The 18577-nt window shown below is 35.4% G+C and overlaps 3 protein-coding genes, 3 long non-coding RNA genes and 2 other non-coding genes across 8 annotated transcripts; 3 read left to right on the plus strand and 5 right to left on the minus strand.

The window, feature by feature from the left end:
- Positions 1-2232: 2232 nt before the first annotated feature.
- On the minus strand, positions 2233-4301 carry PP2CA (protein phosphatase 2CA). Its single transcript, NM_111974.4, has 4 exons — positions 3657-4301; positions 3236-3571; positions 3038-3143; positions 2233-2945 (listed from the first exon to the last, which is right to left on the minus strand). The coding sequence occupies exons 1-4, from the start codon at positions 4098-4100 to the stop codon at positions 2632-2634; spliced, it is 1200 nt and encodes a 399-aa protein (NP_187748.1). The 5' UTR covers positions 4101-4301; the 3' UTR covers positions 2233-2631.
- A 2470-nt stretch (positions 4302-6771) lies between these two features.
- Positions 6772-7275, minus strand: AT3G02395. Its single transcript, NR_140907.1, has one exon. It is a non-coding gene; the product is annotated as an other RNA (long non-coding RNA).
- AT3G11415 lies at positions 7135-8136 on the plus strand. Its single transcript, NR_143936.1, has one exon. It is a non-coding gene; the product is annotated as an other RNA (non-coding RNA).
- On the minus strand, positions 7874-8258 carry AT3G02405. The gene has a single exon (NR_140908.1). It is a non-coding gene; the product is annotated as an other RNA (long non-coding RNA).
- Positions 8259-9701: 1443 nt separating this feature from the next.
- AT3G11420 (beta-1,3-N-acetylglucosaminyltransferase lunatic protein, putative (DUF604)) lies at positions 9702-13040 on the plus strand. The gene is made up of 3 exons (NM_111975.5): positions 9702-11151; positions 12031-12573; positions 12667-13040. The coding sequence occupies exons 1-3, from the start codon at positions 10285-10287 to the stop codon at positions 12772-12774; spliced, it is 1518 nt and encodes a 505-aa protein (NP_187749.1). The 5' UTR covers positions 9702-10284; the 3' UTR covers positions 12775-13040.
- Positions 13041-13364: 324 nt separating this feature from the next.
- AT3G02415 lies at positions 13365-13604 on the minus strand. Its single transcript, NR_140909.1, has one exon. It is a non-coding gene; the product is annotated as an other RNA (long non-coding RNA).
- A 540-nt stretch (positions 13605-14144) lies between these two features.
- Positions 14145-16403, plus strand: GPAT5 (glycerol-3-phosphate acyltransferase 5). Its single transcript, NM_111976.4, has 2 exons — positions 14145-14949; positions 15209-16403. The coding sequence occupies exons 1-2, from the start codon at positions 14362-14364 to the stop codon at positions 16127-16129; spliced, it is 1509 nt and encodes a 502-aa protein (NP_187750.1). The 5' UTR covers positions 14145-14361; the 3' UTR covers positions 16130-16403.
- A 1823-nt stretch (positions 16404-18226) lies between these two features.
- On the minus strand, positions 18227-18359 carry MIR172c. The gene has a single exon (NR_141584.1). It is a non-coding gene; the product is annotated as a microRNA ath-MIR172c precursor (primary transcript).
- Positions 18360-18577: the final 218 nt, after the last annotated feature.

Below are 18577 nucleotides of genomic sequence, written 5' to 3' on the forward strand. Positions count from 1 at the left end.
ACCAAATTGAATAGGGAAAGAAAAATATGGTTTATATATTGCGGTTTGGAGAAACTAGTCGGGACAAGTTTCTTCTTAAACAATATATAAAAAGGACCAGCGACTCTAGCTGAGAGAATAATCTTGTTTTATATGTTTTAAAAACTGTATACCAATGAGAGAAACAAAAGCTTCAAATAAAACTTAGCTAGGACCAAAATCGACCAAGAAGGATAATAAGAGCAAGAGATAGACTTTGAAAACAAAGTAAAATCTATCTAATTAGATATAGAAGCATTATCTAAAAATATAAATAGAGAAATTCTAAAACACAAAAACAGTTTAAAGTTTCTTGTTGGGACCATTCTTCACTATGAAACTGCATCATAAATTCATAATCTGAGAGACTGAGACCCTTTCAAATCATTAAGATGATGATGTTACGTTCTGCTTATGGTGTTCTTATATGGTTTGTATTTGATTAGTATTTCTTTACTTCAGTTATTTAAATTTAAAGTCATTTTAATTTTTTATGCTCTTTAATTCATAAATTCATAAATTCATAAAAGAAAATATTTTTTTTTAGAATGTGTTCTACGTTTGGAATCAAATATCGTCAGTAAACAAATCCTTCTCCGTTTTATTAAACCTTTGCATAATATACAAATTTAAAAATGAAAACAATGATTATAGGTTTTACGGCCTATGCATCTTTTCTTTACCTTTTATCATTGATGGACTACTACAGTTGGTGAAAAGTCTTATTTAACAAATTTAGTCGAACAATTCACTTGTATGTTTGCACCGTTGAGCTAAAATCGTCTACCAACTATATTTGGTTTAAAATGTTATTTTTAACAATTTTAGAGCATTTCAATTGTGTATTTTGTAGTGAATATAGCTATATCTTTCAGGCAACATCGTCAAAAGGCTGACCAAGTTTCTCTATTATGTCCCAAACACATGTAATTAACGACATTTTAAGTTAACTTAAATCTATACTAGCAATGGATTTTATGTAGGAAAAAGTATAAAGTTAGTTGTTTTGCTAAAACTAGACTTATGATATAAAACCAAACTTATTGTTAACATTTTTAATGTAGCACAAGGAACTCACGATGTCATGTAAGCCTTCCTCAATACTATAAAGTAAGAACCATTAGGGACATGAATAGATATTTAATAAGACAAATTGAGACAACATTATGATGTATAGCGAAAAAAGGGAAAGAATAATTGAGAAAGAGAGGTCAACATCAAATCTTGGAAACCAAATCTCACATAGACCAAATAGACACGTGTTGCTATTTGATTGTCACAAGTAGGCATAATCTTATCTAAGCTCCCACTTGTGTTGTGTCCCTCTCAATCCCCAACTTTTATTGTGTTGCCCTCTCACTCTTTCCACAAACCCAACAGGCAACAGCTAAAAAAATCAATCCATCATTATAACATTATGCGAATTCCGATCTAATAATTTTATGGCAGTGCCTTATCTTTTGATGGTGAAATCTCCAAACTTCGACCAATTGTGATGTATTGGATTATCCAATCGAACTTTTCACGCGTGGGGATATAAATTTACCGTAGTTTTGGTTCAAATGTGGTATTTTCATATCCAAAAGATGCTAGGTTTACGAAAAATGTCTTCAACAAAACCCCATAATAATTGTTGGTTTAGAAAACAAAACATAACCTAACGTATGATTAATACCTAACAAACATTAATGTGAAGGGTTTATAAAAACATGATTGAATAGAATAAGATTTTATTATCTGGTCATTGTGGCAACTGGCAAGTGGCTAGTAATGGACGGTTAAAAGTATGTATTATTTTTTGTTCAAGTTGATATTAATTTATTTATAAAAGAATGTGAAGATCATATTCCTTTTTCTTACCCTCCTAGTTGATATTTTCTAGTCAATTTAATCAAAATCTGTTTAATTGATTATTGATTCCGACCTTAACTGACATTAAGCATTCGACAATGTTGCCAGACAAGTCTCTTAACTTAACTATCTTCATTAGTATTAAAAGAATTAATAAATCATTGTACTTTCTAGTTCTTATATTGATTGTCCAGATTAGTCTCTTCCACCAAGATATATATATATTTTTGTTGATTTATGTTTCTAATATTATCCTTGAATCTTTTAATTACAATTATGTGCTAAAATGCCGCGGTCTACGACACGCGAGTCTCCCATACGACCCCATACCAATAAAATAAATAAAATCTTCTTAAGATAGGGGAAGATTAGTAAGTAACCGGTTTGGATTCAAATCATCGTCGAGACTCATACTAAACCAGTTCGGATCGAATAACATTAACCGAAGTTTTAAAATGGTAAATACGCATAATCTGTTCTTTCATTTTAACATTTTTCCCCTCTGAATTAGATTATTACATTTCCAACGACCATACTAAAAGAATACATGTATAATATTACCTGAATAGAAAAATAAGAAAAATACTCAAACTATTTAATCAGCTCTTTTTCTTCCCCAGCCTGAATTAAGAGCTAACTAAAATAGAAAAGAAAAAACACCTTAAAATGAGAAAAACTAAAATAGAAAAATAAAAAGAATACAATTACAATTAGGCTATGTAACAATTATTCTAATACTACTACTAATTATAACACTAATTATTAAGACGACGCTTGATTATTCCTCCTCTTCCTCAAGTCAACCACAACGACGCTCACGTTATCGGAGCTCTGTCTTGCTAGAGCCAACTTTGTTAAGAGCAACGCCGCATCGGAGCACGCATTGTGCGCCGCATCTGAGTCGTCACCCGCACCAGCACCTCGAAGGCACATGCGAGCCACGCCACACGCCGTCTCGTTTGGTACAACATCCCATAGTCCATCACTCGCCAAGATCAAACACTCATCCTCATCAGTTCGATCCGTCACTGTTACCTCCGGATCCGGAATCACATACGGTTTCAAGTAATTATCACCTATACAAACAAAAACAATAATCATCAGATTAAATTCAAACGTGTAATTCAAAATAGCCTAAAAAGTCAAATCACAAGAGAGATTCACTCACCAATTGCTCTAGACATGGCAAGAACTCCAAGAACCCTAGCTCCATCCCAATATATAACTCGCCCACCAGCTTGTTGGATCCGAATCAATTCATCGGGTCGATCCGGCTGTTCATCACAAAACAAAAACTCTTAGAACCATGCCATCTTGATTCATACTAACCAATTCGTAATTCTATATAAGACATAATTTTAACTACCTTGTGATCTACGGAGAGAGGAATGGCTACACCGTTACGACAAAGCACAGCCCGTGAATCACCGCAATTAGAAACAATGATCTTCTCCGGCGTGACAACCGATACAACAGCGGTGGATCCGACGGCGTCACACTGAGGAGACTGCAATTCACATCTACAAGAATTTTTCATACTCCGAGTAGCACCATTAACAACTAAGTTACACTCTCGTTGGCTAACTTCTTTATCCATTTTTTGAAAACTCTTAACCATCGTCTCTGTCCACTCGTCGGAAGCCATAACTTCAACTTCCTTCTTCACTATATCATGCAACCGTTCTCTGCACTTCTCCGCAACCTAAAATCAACCAAACAAAACCCTAATTAGTAACTAATCACAAACAAAAGAAAAAAATATTACTAAACAGAGGAAATTAACGTACATGAGAGCAGCCATGGCCGTCAAAGACACCGTAGAAATGATGATTCTCAGAGTTCCGTTGAAGAAACGAAGGATGAATCGAGACAGCGTCTTCCATGTCTCGTCTTCTACCACAAACCGACGTCGTACCGATCTTAGGTACATCGGAAAAGAAACTCTCTGCTTCCGTAACAGAATTTGAATTCGTAACCGCTGATCTAGCCTTCTTATTCTCACTCCTCACATTCGAATCCAGATCTAGATTTCCCGGTAACGTCGAGAGCACTACTGTCTCACGCTTCTGCCGTTTACGGCAGTTTTCAAGCGGAGGAGCAACGGCGGAGTCAGCAACAATTTTGATCGACGGAAGTAGATCTAACCTCCGTCTAAGAGAAGCTCGAGAAGTTGAATCAACCGGTGCCGCCGGTTCAGTCTCTCCAACAACACCGCAACAAATCCCAGCCATTTGATCTCTAACAAAACTTCTCCAATTTACAGAGCAAACCAAAAACAAACAATCTCCGATTATGAGTCTTCTTCAACAATAGAGAGAGAGAGAGAGAGATATTAGTAGAGAGAGATTTTGTTGAGCGTTAGGAAATGCAATGTGATTTTAAAAAGAAAAGGTTTGATTTAAAAAGAAAAGTTGAAGAAGAACGCAAAAAAAAAAAAGGGTTTGATTTTCGCATGGAAGGGTTACACGTAATTAACGGGCAGGGGGGCATGAATAAGGGGAAGTTGCTGACCGTCAGCATCAACGGGCAGGATCCGACACGTACCGTTTGGTGTGACGTTCCATTTCCTGGTACCTAGATACAATCTAAACCGTCCATTCTTTCTTTTTTCCTAGATCTATACACGTGCCCTTTCTTTCTTTTGGATACGCCGTTAACGTGGCCCAATCACAGTTCGACACACCTTAACGGTAACGACCGGCCTTTCTTGACACGCATGTGGTCCACTCTTTCGTTTTGTTCTTTTTTTCTTTTATTTTGTTTCATTTAAATACGCTTAATACAGTATTATGCTGTTAATTAAGATTTAAATAAGTCAGAGGTCAAAATAATGGCCATGGGAGAGAGACAATCTTGTTATAAAATACTGGTTTTAATTATTTTGTCAACTTTTTTATAAATCAGAATAATCACTATGAGATTAATGTAATCGATAAAATCTCTGATAGTAGAAAATTATACAGTATGAGAAAATGTAAACCCCTTCTTTTTCTAGTTATGGAATCCTGAATGGTGAATACTCTGATAGTCTGATTGGTAATGCCAAACAGAATGATAGGTCAGCCCCACTACCCTTAAAACATATAAGAAAAATCTAGTAATATATACGATATGGTTCATATCATTTCACAAACCTAAGCAACATCAATAATACATTTGAATGTTTCCTGTGTTATTTTAAATATTGAACAAACCCGCTTCAATTTGTACAAAAGCGATGCCTCTGAACGTACTATCAAGTATAAATTTGCTTCTAAAATAACGCATCGTGAATCCGTTCCGTGATTACATATTAATCGAGGATATAATTGACATCCAAACTAAAGAAAATTTGCTTCAGAAATAACAATTTTGATCCTATTTGTACAAGAAATAACAAATATATATATCGTAAAAGGTTGATTGTATTGAATTGCCAAAGAGACTATTTGTACAAGAGATGTTGCCTAAAAGAAGATAGAAACGTATCTAACTGAATCTAGGAGAAGAGAAGATTAACATATATTCTAACTCTGATATTATTTCACACATGCAATTTGAAATGTTTAAACAATAAGAGTATATTTATGCTTGAAATTCTGAAATGCACATAAACGAAAATAAATTGGAAAATAGTTACGTGTATCTGATGAGTTCAAACCTCAGCATCAAACACTTCTTTTTTGGTTTTGAATAATTAAAGGTGGGCATTTGGGTTAAGTTCGGGTAAAACCCGATTAGATATGATTTTTTTGGATATAAAAGTTTAAGATTCAATGGGATAAATCCAAAATATCGGTTTGGTTTAAGTTTGTATCCAATCGGTTTTTAATCGGTTTGGATATAAATTTTCAGGGTCCTTTTAGAACCGATATCCGAATTTTTGAGTAAATACCTGAATTTTTGGATAAAATTTTAGATTTCGAATAAATTTAGATTTTCGAATAAAATACCGGTATTTTCGGATTCGACTTAGATTTTTTGGATTAAAAAATTTAGGATCCAATATAGTAAATCTTCGGGTTCAAGTTTAATTTCGAACCCAATATAATAAATCTTCGGCTTTGGTTTTTTTTCTAGTCCTAGTTTTGATGTTAGAATTTCATAACTTGGAAAACGATTAAAACCTACACCACAATCCATAATTACATATAGAAGACTTTATACTATCAATCATCTGAGTCATCTGACTACAAAGGTTTCATCTCATTCACACGCATTGTCCATGCTTGAGATATTTTGGTTTCGTATTGATTGATTACAAGATTTATTTATTTATTTGTTCATGATTCCTTCTATGCTTAGTCGATATAGGTGTTGCATACTCGACACGTGGTAATGTTCGTCCTCCCACTTGTGCTTGGTTTCACTTACATCACCGATTCCACAGTCCATGAAAAGGTGTCTACAATCACGTCTTTAAAAACACGTCGTCGTCTTTTGTTTATTGCGGAAAAACAAACCTTATAAATCATGAACCTGAAAGGACAGGGTAGTAGTATACAGTACATTATACAATAGTACAAAATATCTCTCTTGTCAGAAATAAATAAAAATAAATTACTCGTTCCACATGTATATATAAATGAGAATCCTTAAAGAGAAGGTTTCGTAAGATCAGGAGTTTTGGTAATGGAGTAAAAAATTAGTCTTTTGGCCTCATAAAACTAGTATAAGAGTAATTAAGTATTACCAAAATAAAACAAGAAAGTATTTAGAAATGTACGTATTGTCTTCTGTATCGTTTTTTATCACTTCAGTTCATAAATAACCTTAAATATAAATCGAATATGAGGATAAGTCTCATTTTACAACGAGATTATTGTTGAACTTGATTTTTTTTAAAAAGGATAATTGTTAAACTTACGTGAATACGAAGAAATCAGCAAATTGTAAATTTTGTTTGTACATGAACAAAATTCTAAAATCACTCATTAGATATCTATCTCTAGCTATCTAGTGATTATCAAATACGTTAGTTTTTTCAATCAAGTTCCTGTTCTTGATCAGAAAGAAGTCATCATGCACAACAACAAAATCCAAAGTTAACCCAAAAAGAACAAACGAAAACCAGAGCGTGACACACACGTCAAAAAAGACTCGCGTGGAAGTGAATAAAATCGATAATTGTTTTTAAAAAAAAATTTGTTAATGTTGCATCGCATCTGCACCACACTAACTCCATCGCATCCAGCTGTGATTAAAAATTTAATGCCGTCTACGTAAGCCCCCCCCCCCCCCCCCGTGAGAGAGTGTATAACACGCGCATCTTCTTCTTCTTTAAGTACTCTGAAACTGACAAAGTATCTTGTTTTGTCTTTTTTTTTTTTTTTAGTTTAAGCCTCCAAGGCGAGGCTTGATCGACACGTGTTTAGTCTGACGTGGATACTGTAAGATGCTTCCTCGGTGACTTCTCCATGACTCGAATTCGGCGCTTCTCCACGTTTCCATCATATTTTCTTTTTTTGTTTCCCTATTTGTTCTTTGAATCCTCGAAATATTTTCTAATCATCAATTATAGCCTCTATCTTTTGGAATCTTAATTTATACCCATTTGATCATTCGATGAAAAGTTTCTTATCGAATGTTTTTGACAGATTTTTATGGTTCAGTAGTTTTACAAGGTTATAAATATTTACTTTGCTAAACGTTTTACATGTTTGAGATCCTAACATTAGTTCCATATTGTAAATATCAAACATGTATAAATGTTCGAATCGAAAACATGTACATTAGCTGTTATTATTTTGTCTCAATAAATTTTGAATCTGGAAGAATTGATAACATCCTATAAATGTGGTGACAATATGCAAAGATTGAAAACAAATTTCTCTCTGTTTATAGATTCTATGGTAGCATATAATATAAATATATAATATGATACTAATAGAATATTGAATTTCTTCTTTTCTTTTCAAAAATAGAATATTGAATTTCATCTTGATATTTTTTGATAAGCTATAGGATGTTTACACACGTCCTCTTTGGTTAAAGAGAGCAGTTCTAATCTCACCAAGCTTGGAACAGCTATAAAGCACGACAATCGAACTATACTACGACACGTTGCAGTTTGAAGCTGTCATGAAACAGACCTACCACTAGTACCGCCACGTGACGGTCATACCCAAAGAAACGAAACTTGTAAGAAGAGATCACCGGCACGAACCTAACACATCGCAAATTCGACCGGTCTCGCTAGACACGTTATGCATGTTTTTTGTTCGTTTAATGAATGACGACTCTTCACTTTCGTTTTTGTATTAGTCAATAATTATAAGAGTTGGCCAGTTAGGTTGATTACATTAAATATTCGATTAGGGGAGACTAAAATATTTGTACTATTTTGTACACGTAACCTTACATTAGATGTCTTCGAAACTTCTTTCCATATGAGTCATGACAAGGAAAACTTCTTTCTATGCGTTCTCTTACCCAAAAAAAAGGTTCTCATTTTTATAATTGGAGATTCCACATATATATTATTAATTCTCGGCTTAGTAGGATTCTACCGGGTAATATTGTAAACTAAATTTTCAATATTCAAAATTATTGTTATTGAAATCTCAATGGAATGACTCAATTAAGATAACAAAACATTGAACCAATAGATCACTTGTGAATAGTTAACGACGATTTTGATATTTTGAAGATAAATTAATAATAAATAAATAAATAAAACTGTTACCTATTTAATTGCGTCTGCTTTTTGACATTTGCGTGCGTAAAATATTTTTATATTTCCGTGGATTCGGCATGCACGATGACATTTTCCTAACATGCAAGCAAACGACACAATTTTTTAAAAATAATTATTCGATTTGTTTTCTACTTAAGAACTTGGGACGGTGTAGGACCTACCCCATTCTCTGTAAATTCTATTCCATGATCAATAATGTGAATCTCTTAGGAATAGATCAATTGCTTAAACCATCTAATTAGCGACAATTCTTGCATTGATCGATAATATTTGGATATATAGTGCCGGCTTTGAGGTCCTATAAGCTCAAAGCAAAGTTTAAAATGCGTGCACACAAAAGAAGCAGACAGATATTTTAACTTTTCGTTGGGCCATAAAAGAAGCCCCTAACAAATATGCACCTAAGTCAAGCGACATAAGAGATATGAGACGATACAGACCCACAAGGATGAAGTAACAAACATCGATTTGGATCAAGTTTGTTAAAGATAAACCCAATTCGGAGAGAGTCCACTCAATAGTGAAATGCCTACAATGGGCTCTTATTAAGCAATGGACTCTAAGAGACGTGCCTTTTTTCAATTTAGGCAACTGTAGTCTATTGGGTATAACAAATGCTATTCTTTGCCATGTATATTAAATACTTTACTCTTTGCTGCTTCTTTAATTTCTTCTTAAATGGTTTATCTAGTAAACGATGGCAAGGTATACTCTTTTGAGTTATTACGAGAGACAGAGTTAGTTACATGAGCTAGTTCAGTCTTTAATTAGCCTTTCTTTATGTACATTATCTCATAAATCTACATGTGAAAACTTTATTTACTCTTTGTGGAGAGAAAATAAATTGTAAAGCAGCAGCACAAGATCGATTTACTGTTGATTTCACATTTTGAATGTAGTACTGGGCCTTGAGGGACATAGAAAAGCTAAGATTGCACTGCAGTACTGCACCCATTCATTTTGTGACTCGGCCCCTCCCCATTTTGTACGTAAACAAGAAAACGCGTTCGTGATTCACTTTAACTTTATGGAAAAAAAACAATTTGGCGACTTGCATCGACGTGCGCGTTTATATTATATAAACTGATTTTCAAAAGAAGGCATGATTCATCAAAGCATGTATATTAGCATTCTTAATTATATCTTTGTTTCAATCATGATCCAAAAGATGTGAGTTGATCTATTGTTGTTGTTTCCACGTATGTTCGTCTATATCCAATTTTCAGTGTATTTTATTATTCTGCTACATATTTAATTTTAGCTCAAACACACATTTTAACCATATTCTCCTTGGCAATTTATTTATTAGTCGATAGCAATTTGGTTGCAATAATCTTCTGTTATACTTGAAAAACGATCTATTAACAAATATATTCGAAAGAGTTTCAAAACAATCTATTAACAAGTATTCGAAAGTCGTCACATCGTTGACTAAAGCTGAGGACAACTCTGTCATTTTTATCTTATTCACGTGGCTACCTCTTCTTCTTCGTCTCTCATTTTATGTGTAATCCCACAGAGCTTGTCACTCCAAAAAAGGCAAAACAAAAAAAAAACAGCTTCTAAAAATAAAAAACAAAACAATAATCCAGCCACCGTAGGGGTAATTCCGTAAATTTGTAACAGAAACTCCATTCCCGCGGCGTATGCAGAGGGCAATCCCGTAAACTTAACCCATCTCCGGTGATGAATAATATCAATTCCTTCACGCCGGAGTGATTTTCCACAAAAAATAAGATATGAAAGCAAATCGCGGCGGCGGAGAGCACGGCCAACACGAGGCTCTAAAGCTTTCCAGTTTCTTCTTCATGCCGGAGCGGCCACGTGATTACCTCGTGCTTTTCACACGTTTCTCCGTCCTCACGTGCCTCATCGTCTCCGTATCTCTTGTTCTCCGCGCCACTTTTTTATCCCCTTCCGCTCGAGACTATTCCACCACCTACGGTCTCAAATTAACCGCCGTACCTCAAAAAGCCATAGCTCTCCCTCCGTCCGCATCCGTCGGACCAACCAATATCTCCCATATCTTCTTCTCTATCGCCGGAGCAGCTGAGACATGGATCGATCGGAGCCAGTACATCTCCTTATGGTGGCGAAACACGACACGTGGCTTCGTCTGGCTCGATGAACCGGTGAAAATCCCTGAAAATCACTCCGATGTCAGATTCTCGATCCCGACTCGAGTTTCTGATCCAGGCTGGACTCGATTCAAATTCTCCAGCTCAAGAGCCGCGGTTCGAATCGCTCGTATAATCTGGGATAGTTATCGGTTAAATCTACCAAATGTCCGGTGGTTCGTCATGGGAGATGACGATACCGTCTTCTTCACCGAGAATCTCGTCAAGGTTCTCTCAAAGTACGACCACGAGCAGATGTGGTACATCGGAGGAAACTCAGAGAGCGTCGAGCAAGACGTGATGCACGCGTACGATATGGCGTTTGGCGGCGGTGGTTTCGCTCTGAGCCGTCCATTAGCGGCGCGTTTGGCCGCCGCGATGGATGATTGTCTCCAACGTTATTTCTATTTTTACGGTTCTGATCAGAGAATCGCGTCTTGCATCAGCGAGATCGGCGTTCCGTTCACCGAAGAACGCGGTTTTCATCAGGTACGTCTGTTGTTATGCACGTGTCCGTTATCTAATTGGTTAATGTTTATACACGTGTCGAACCGTTTTGAGCTAGAATTTTGGAGCCCGACAAATTCAAAAGGGTTTTATTAGATGCTGAATTTCTCGGTGATTTAAGTGGATTCTTGCCACGTGGATTCTCATAAACTTATGGGGTCAAAAATTAATTATCACTAATCCACTTGCTTAGTGTTAGTCTGCTAGAAAAAGCATGTTGGAGTGGATTTATTGAATAAAGTCACAAAATTGTTGACCAAAAAGGAAAATATTAGTCATTCAATTATGGACATTAGTACCTTTTTCCCTCTATTCGACTTATATATGTTAAGTACTCTTAGTTGATTGCAGTTACAGTTTTTACGTTAAGTACTCTTAGTTCATTGCTTGATATAAATGCTCTCCGACCGTTTTCCCAAATTTTATAAGTTTATTTAGTTTTAGTGAGTGGTTCTTGTTTGTTGTGGTCCATGAATGTGGCAGAAAATTGTTTCTAAATTCGTGGGTTTAATTTATTGGTGGAGCACATGATACTGTCATGTTCAGATACATAGCTTTTAATCATGTCTAGCTACTGATCAGCTTTCTGCAATGTGCTTGTTTTAATCTTTAGTGTCCGCTAAAATCTTATACTATTTGATATTTGTTAATCATATCTGTGGTTCTTAAGATATTTATGTTTATTGTTTTATCTCTATGTGCGTGTCATTATCACTAAGATCACGTGTAGTGTCTAAAGGGAAATTCCAATTTATATGTCTATTGATAATTTGATATTCATTATAACATGGTAGTACAGTCGTGTTTGGACTCACATTCATTCTTTGTTTTGTGTTCTGTGATGGAATAATTATATTGCAGCTTGACATAAGAGGAGATCCATACGGGTTTCTAGCGGCGCATCCATTGGCACCGCTTGTATCGTTGCATCACCTTGTTTACTTAGACCCAATGTTCCCTAACAAAAACCCGATCGAGTCGTTACAGACCCTAATGAAACCTTATACCTTAGACCCGAATCGAATACTCCAACAGATTAATTGTCATGATCGCAAACGTCAATGGTCTATATCCATCTCTTGGGGATACACCATTCAGATATACACTTACTTCTTGACTGCTACGGAGCTGACTACGCCGTTGCAGACCTTCAAAACTTGGCGGTCTTCCAGCGATGGACCTTTCGTGTTTAACACTCGGCCCTTGAAACCTGACCCCTGTGAGCGTCCGGTCACTTATTTCATGGATGGTGCCGAGGATGTACGGGATAGTGGGACGAAAACTTGGTATAGCATAGGGGATAAGAACTATGGTCATTGCGGAAAGATTGAGCATACTCGATTAACTAAAGTGAAGAGGATATTGGTGACTTCAATGAAGACGGATCCTGAGTATTGGAACAAGGTACTTAGTGTTTGTATATTTCTCATATTGAATTTAACATTTTGGGTGAGTTTAGGTTACATCTTTTTTTTTATTTTTTGCTTTTGTTGATAGGCACCGAGGAGACAGTGTTGTGAGGTGATGGAAGGAAAAGTAGGAAAAAGAAAAGAGAAAGAAATGTTGTTAAGGATTAGAAAATGCAGATCTTTGGAGAAGATATAAAAAAAGCGTTTTAATTAGAGAGATTTTTGCACATACAGATTTAGATTCGATCATTAGTTATTTGTTTCTAAATTCCTCAATTCCTAGTACCAAGAGAATGACGATTTTCTCTAGTAATACTGGCACTCTTCGTTTTTCAACATGTAAACATTACTTTGTATAATTAGTCTATATCAAATAAATAGTTACAACATGAACGTAACTATTTATACACGAGGGTAAATTTTTAACAAATTTAAACCGAACCAAAAAGATTTCAGTTAATCATAGTTTTGTTACAAGCGAAATCTGAAATATTCACCCTCAAGTTTGTTACGTAATTGTCTAATCTGTGTTTTTTTGTGCTAGTGTTATAATTGTTTCCTCGAATGTTAAGCACCACATAGAAGTATACACTTTTCTTTTATTATTTTCGTTCTTCTTCCATTTAGAAACTTTTATTAATTCTACTGTTAAATCCAACGTTATTAGTTTATTTTCTCTGATGAAGTTCTAATTTTTTTTGTTTGTTGGAAAAAGGGTTACTTTTCTGATGAAGTTGCCGATTTGTTTCCAACCAAACCTCAGCTAATATAGTTAGGGAGACGGATAAGAAATTGCATAAAGGGAGAGGCTTTGTAAACACGCAAGTTTACGTCAACTTGACACATATAAACTCGTATATAGGAATTGTGTAAAATGTTAATCAATATATGTTTATGAATATAGTCCTTTTATTTCCTTAATCTATAGTCATGTTATCATCATATCGGCAAGAAAATTACTATTACAACATATGTTTCCGTGCTTCGATTTGTCGATCAGGTAGGCAACCAAACCGGGCCAGATTAGTCACAAATGAAATTAGGCTCCACTTTGGCAAGTTTTTTCACAATTAAAAATTAGAAAGTCTAACCAAACTAATAGAAACTGAACCAAACAAAAATGTTCACGCAATTACGTAGCACTTCTCTATGAAATACTGTGGATAATTCGATTTGAGCTAATCTATGGTAAGTCGTTTCTCTCAAACTGAATTAAGCTAAACCAAACCGAAAATAAACCGTTGTAGAACACCCATAATAAACATATATATGTTCTCTACTCTTATTTGGCTATTTTTCCATTTGCAGATACGTGTGACAACATTCCAAATATAGGCACATGATACAAATTACAAAGCCAGAAATTATAATTTATAAACTATACATAATAAGGTCAGTAGCCTAATTACATCCATATATTTAGTTGGGCATAATAAGGATAGCCTAATTTTGGTGCATCCCGCCAAAAATTCGGACAAATGGTGAATTTCAAACCATGAATTTCTTTGTTATACATACATTACGTGCACTATTACATCAAAGAAAAATAGTGACGTGCATAAACGTATTTTCTTCACATAATCTATATATAATATATACAGCCATGTACATTTTTCAACATAGAAAAATCATGTATACAAATACGGTAGGTGCAATACTGATAAACTGCCATTCCCATTGCATTAGACGCTAGTCAATCCAAACCTTATAACATAAAAAGTTATAGTCCATTTCTTTCATATCCAATCGAGTCAAAATAATATTCGAGCAAAAAACAAAAGAAATGGTTATGGAGCAAGCTGGAACGACATCGTATTCGGTCGTGTCAGAGTTTGAAGGAACAATACTGAAGAACGCAGATTCATTCTCTTACTTCATGCTCGTAGCCTTCGAAGCAGCTGGTCTAATTCGTTTCGCTATCTTGTTGTTTCTATGGCCCGTAATCACACTCCTTGACGTTTTCAGCTACAAAAACGCAGCTCTCAAGCTCAAGATTTTTGTAGCCACTGTTGGTCTACGTGAACCGGAGATCGAATCAGTGGCTAGAGCCGTTCTGCCAAAATTCTACATGGACGACGTAAGCATGGACACGTGGAGGGTTTTCAGCTCGTGTAAGAAGAGGGTCGTGGTCACGAGAATGCCTCGAGTTATGGTGGAGAGGTTTGCTAAGGAGCATCTTAGAGCAGATGAGGTCATCGGTACGGAACTGATTGTAAACCGGTTCGGTTTTGTCACCGGTTTGATTCGCGAAACGGATGTTGATCAGTCTGCTTTGAACCGTGTCGCTAATTTGTTTGTTGGTCGGAGGCCTCAACTAGGTCTTGGAAAACCGGCTTTGACCGCCTCTACAAATTTCTTATCGTTATGTGAGGTAAACATTCTAAATTATATACCATTGCATGAAGCGAATACTAAAATATAATTGTTACACTTATGAGAAAGAAAAAATCAACTAGCACAATTTTTTAAATCTAACCAAAATAGGAGCATATAGTAACCAAAATATAGTATATCTATAAATCTAACCAAAATATAACGGATCTTTGTATTTTCAACCAAAATATAGTATTTCTTAATATTTCACTAAATCATAAATATCATTCTGAATTTTTTTTTGTCTTTCTATATAGGAGCATATTCATGCACCAATCCCGGAGAACTACAACCACGGTGACCAACAACTTCAGCTACGTCCACTTCCGGTGATATTTCACGACGGAAGACTAGTGAAGCGGCCAACGCCGGCCACCGCTCTCATCATCCTCCTTTGGATCCCATTTGGAATCATTCTCGCCGTGATCCGGATCTTTCTTGGAGCCGTCCTCCCATTGTGGGCCACACCTTACGTCTCTCAGATATTCGGTGGCCATATCATCGTCAAAGGAAAGCCTCCTCAGCCACCGGCGGCTGGAAAATCCGGCGTGCTCTTTGTGTGTACTCACAGAACCCTAATGGACCCTGTGGTATTATCTTATGTCCTCGGACGTAGCATCCCAGCCGTTACTTACTCAATCTCGCGCTTATCAGAGATCTTATCTCCCATTCCAACCGTCCGATTGACAAGAATCCGAGATGTGGATGCGGCTAAGATCAAACAACAACTGTCAAAAGGAGATCTAGTGGTTTGTCCTGAGGGAACCACTTGTCGTGAACCGTTTTTGTTAAGATTCAGCGCGCTTTTCGCTGAGTTAACGGATAGGATTGTTCCGGTTGCGATGAACTACAGAGTCGGATTCTTCCACGCGACTACAGCGAGAGGCTGGAAGGGTTTGGACCCAATTTTCTTCTTCATGAACCCAAGACCGGTTTACGAGATTACGTTCTTGAACCAGCTTCCTATGGAGGCAACATGTTCGTCCGGGAAGAGCCCGCATGACGTGGCGAACTATGTTCAGAGAATCTTGGCGGCTACGTTAGGGTTTGAGTGCACCAACTTCACAAGAAAAGATAAGTATAGGGTTCTCGCTGGAAACGATGGAACGGTGTCGTACTTGTCGTTGCTAGACCAATTGAAGAAGGTGGTTAGCACTTTCGAGCCTTGTCTCCATTGAAAATACTAGAAGTATAGATCATCCGATGATTTTCTCTCTGTTTTAATATATTAGATCAGTAGTTTCAAATTAAACCTGTTTGCAGTTTCTTTCTTTCGATTTTAGTTTTGTTTGTGATAAAAGTTTGAGATGATTTTTTTATATGGTCAAGTGTTGAATTCTTGTTTAAATGTTATTCTTTTTCAAATATGTATGTAACTCCCCATAACCAATGTTGATGAATAATATATATGAAGGGATAAATATTTTGCTGGTCATTATATTATGAATTGCTGTTAAAAAAATTCCAGCAATTCATTTGCTTCAAAAATATTTTTGTCGATCAAATTATTTATTTTGAATGTCGAAACCATATACTGTACAGTATAATTAACTGTTATCAACGTTGGTTCACTTAAAACGTTCTTTTAATTAGGTTCTTAACTTCTTATTATATTCAAATATCCAACCCACTAATGGCCACATTTTCGTTTACATACATCAAACACCTATAATAAATTAAAAATATAATAATTGCATTGTATTTACATTTTGTAACACGTTGAAACTATTAGAGGAAGGAAAAATAAAGAAATCAAATTCTAACAAAATTTATGAATTTGTTGGATTAGTAGCCAAACATATTCAAATTTGGTGGGCAGATAAGAAATAGACAAACTCGTTGACCAGAAGACTTTCGCTGCCACTGGATCACTTTTCTCGTTCCAGTTGGCCTACCTCGCCAGTTCCACGCCATCTTTCATAAACCTCTTTTTGCTTTCATTATGATGAAATACTTTGGGTTATAAAAATATAGAGTATGTATTTGGGTATTTATATGAATTTATTCCGCATAAGTGTACGAAAATTATACTGTAGATGGCAATTGATAAAGCATCCAATTATATATGTTTGTTATTTCTCCTAAACCTATATATATATCTTTTGTTGTAAGGAGTAAAATTGTATTCTGAAAAATAAAAGTCCCGAGTCCGAGTGTGTTATCCTACTAATTTCAAAACATTTAGGGTTACGAGTGGTAAATATATCTTTAAGTTCTGACATCAACTAAGCGTATTTATGTAATGGGAATTGATCTTTGATTTCGGTTAACTATTTTAGCGGTTTGCAGGAGTAGGTATTTAAATAACTTTGTTACCAAATGACAAATGTCAGAAATTGATTGCCAAAGAGAAGAGTTCAAATAAAAGATAAGGCGAAAATGCTGTGGAGAACATTGGAGACATGATTGGCGTGCTTTTTATATGGGATCCTAGCTAACAGAGCAAAATATATTAAGTTACAGAATACAGAAGCACTAAATGGAAATAAGTGGTAAAAATAGCTTCGAATACATTAGCTCCATCTGTTTCACATGCGGTAAACTGAACCTTATAGTTATAGCTCATTTTGCAGGTTTTAGTGTACAAGATGTTGCAAAGAAAGAAATGTGAGATCCGTGTGATATAAAGAACGGCCACAACCATTATCGACATACCTTACTCGTATGCATTTTCAGTAACAGGCACACAAATGTTCTTCCAAATTAAACAAAATCATAGTTCTGTTAAAGTTTAATATATCAGATTGTCAAACGATTATCTGTAAAATTAAGTTCTTGCAATACCCACTAATTTTACCATTTGGAGCCTAGTCAGAGATTGGCATTTTGGGAAGATGGAATTATAAACAATAAAATTCAATGTGAAAAATCTGTTGGTAGATCTGAATCAAAATACACAGCAAGAATGCATCACTATAACATATAGTCGTTAAATCTACTCAAACATATATACTGAAGTCATCAGAAAACAAAAATTATGATGAAAGCTGAGAGAAGTAAAAATCCTAAAATAATGGATCAGTATGATCTAGAGATACTTACTTATATATGAACCAGAAAAAAATTAGGATCATATGAAATAATTTGGATTCTTTTTTCGGAAAGCTAAGATCATTTGAGAGGTTCAAAACATCTACAAGAATTCAAGATAGAGAGAAAATGAACATACCAAAAAGTTCTCGAGCTATATCCAAGAAATACCTCCGATCTGTGAATTCCTACAAAAAGATTGGACTATGAAATTTCCAATCAACACAAACCTGTTTCTATGTGTAAGCCACTGATTGCAGCTGCAGCATCATCAAGATTCTCATACATACATCAAAAATCTAATCATAAATGGGTTTATTTACACGAATACTTGATGATTTGTGAATCTTGATGATGCTCCAACAGCGAACAGTAGCTGGTTGATGATAGGGATGTATGTAGTGATTTGGTTTTGTCTTGGATCTTTTCAAGACTCAAGACGGCACCATTTTGCTGGAAACATGAAACCCTAATTTCAATCCTTAATCTAGAGTCTAGCTAGTGACCTAGAAAGAGATAGATGTAGACTTTTATATATATGAAGCGATAAAGAAGAGCCTATTTGGTGTTTTCTCCAATGATGTGCATAAAATATA

The sequence above is a fragment of the Arabidopsis thaliana genome, chromosome 3, assembly GCF_000001735.4.
Source record: "Arabidopsis thaliana chromosome 3, partial sequence".
Classification (NCBI taxonomy): domain Eukaryota; kingdom Viridiplantae; phylum Streptophyta; class Magnoliopsida; order Brassicales; family Brassicaceae; genus Arabidopsis; species Arabidopsis thaliana.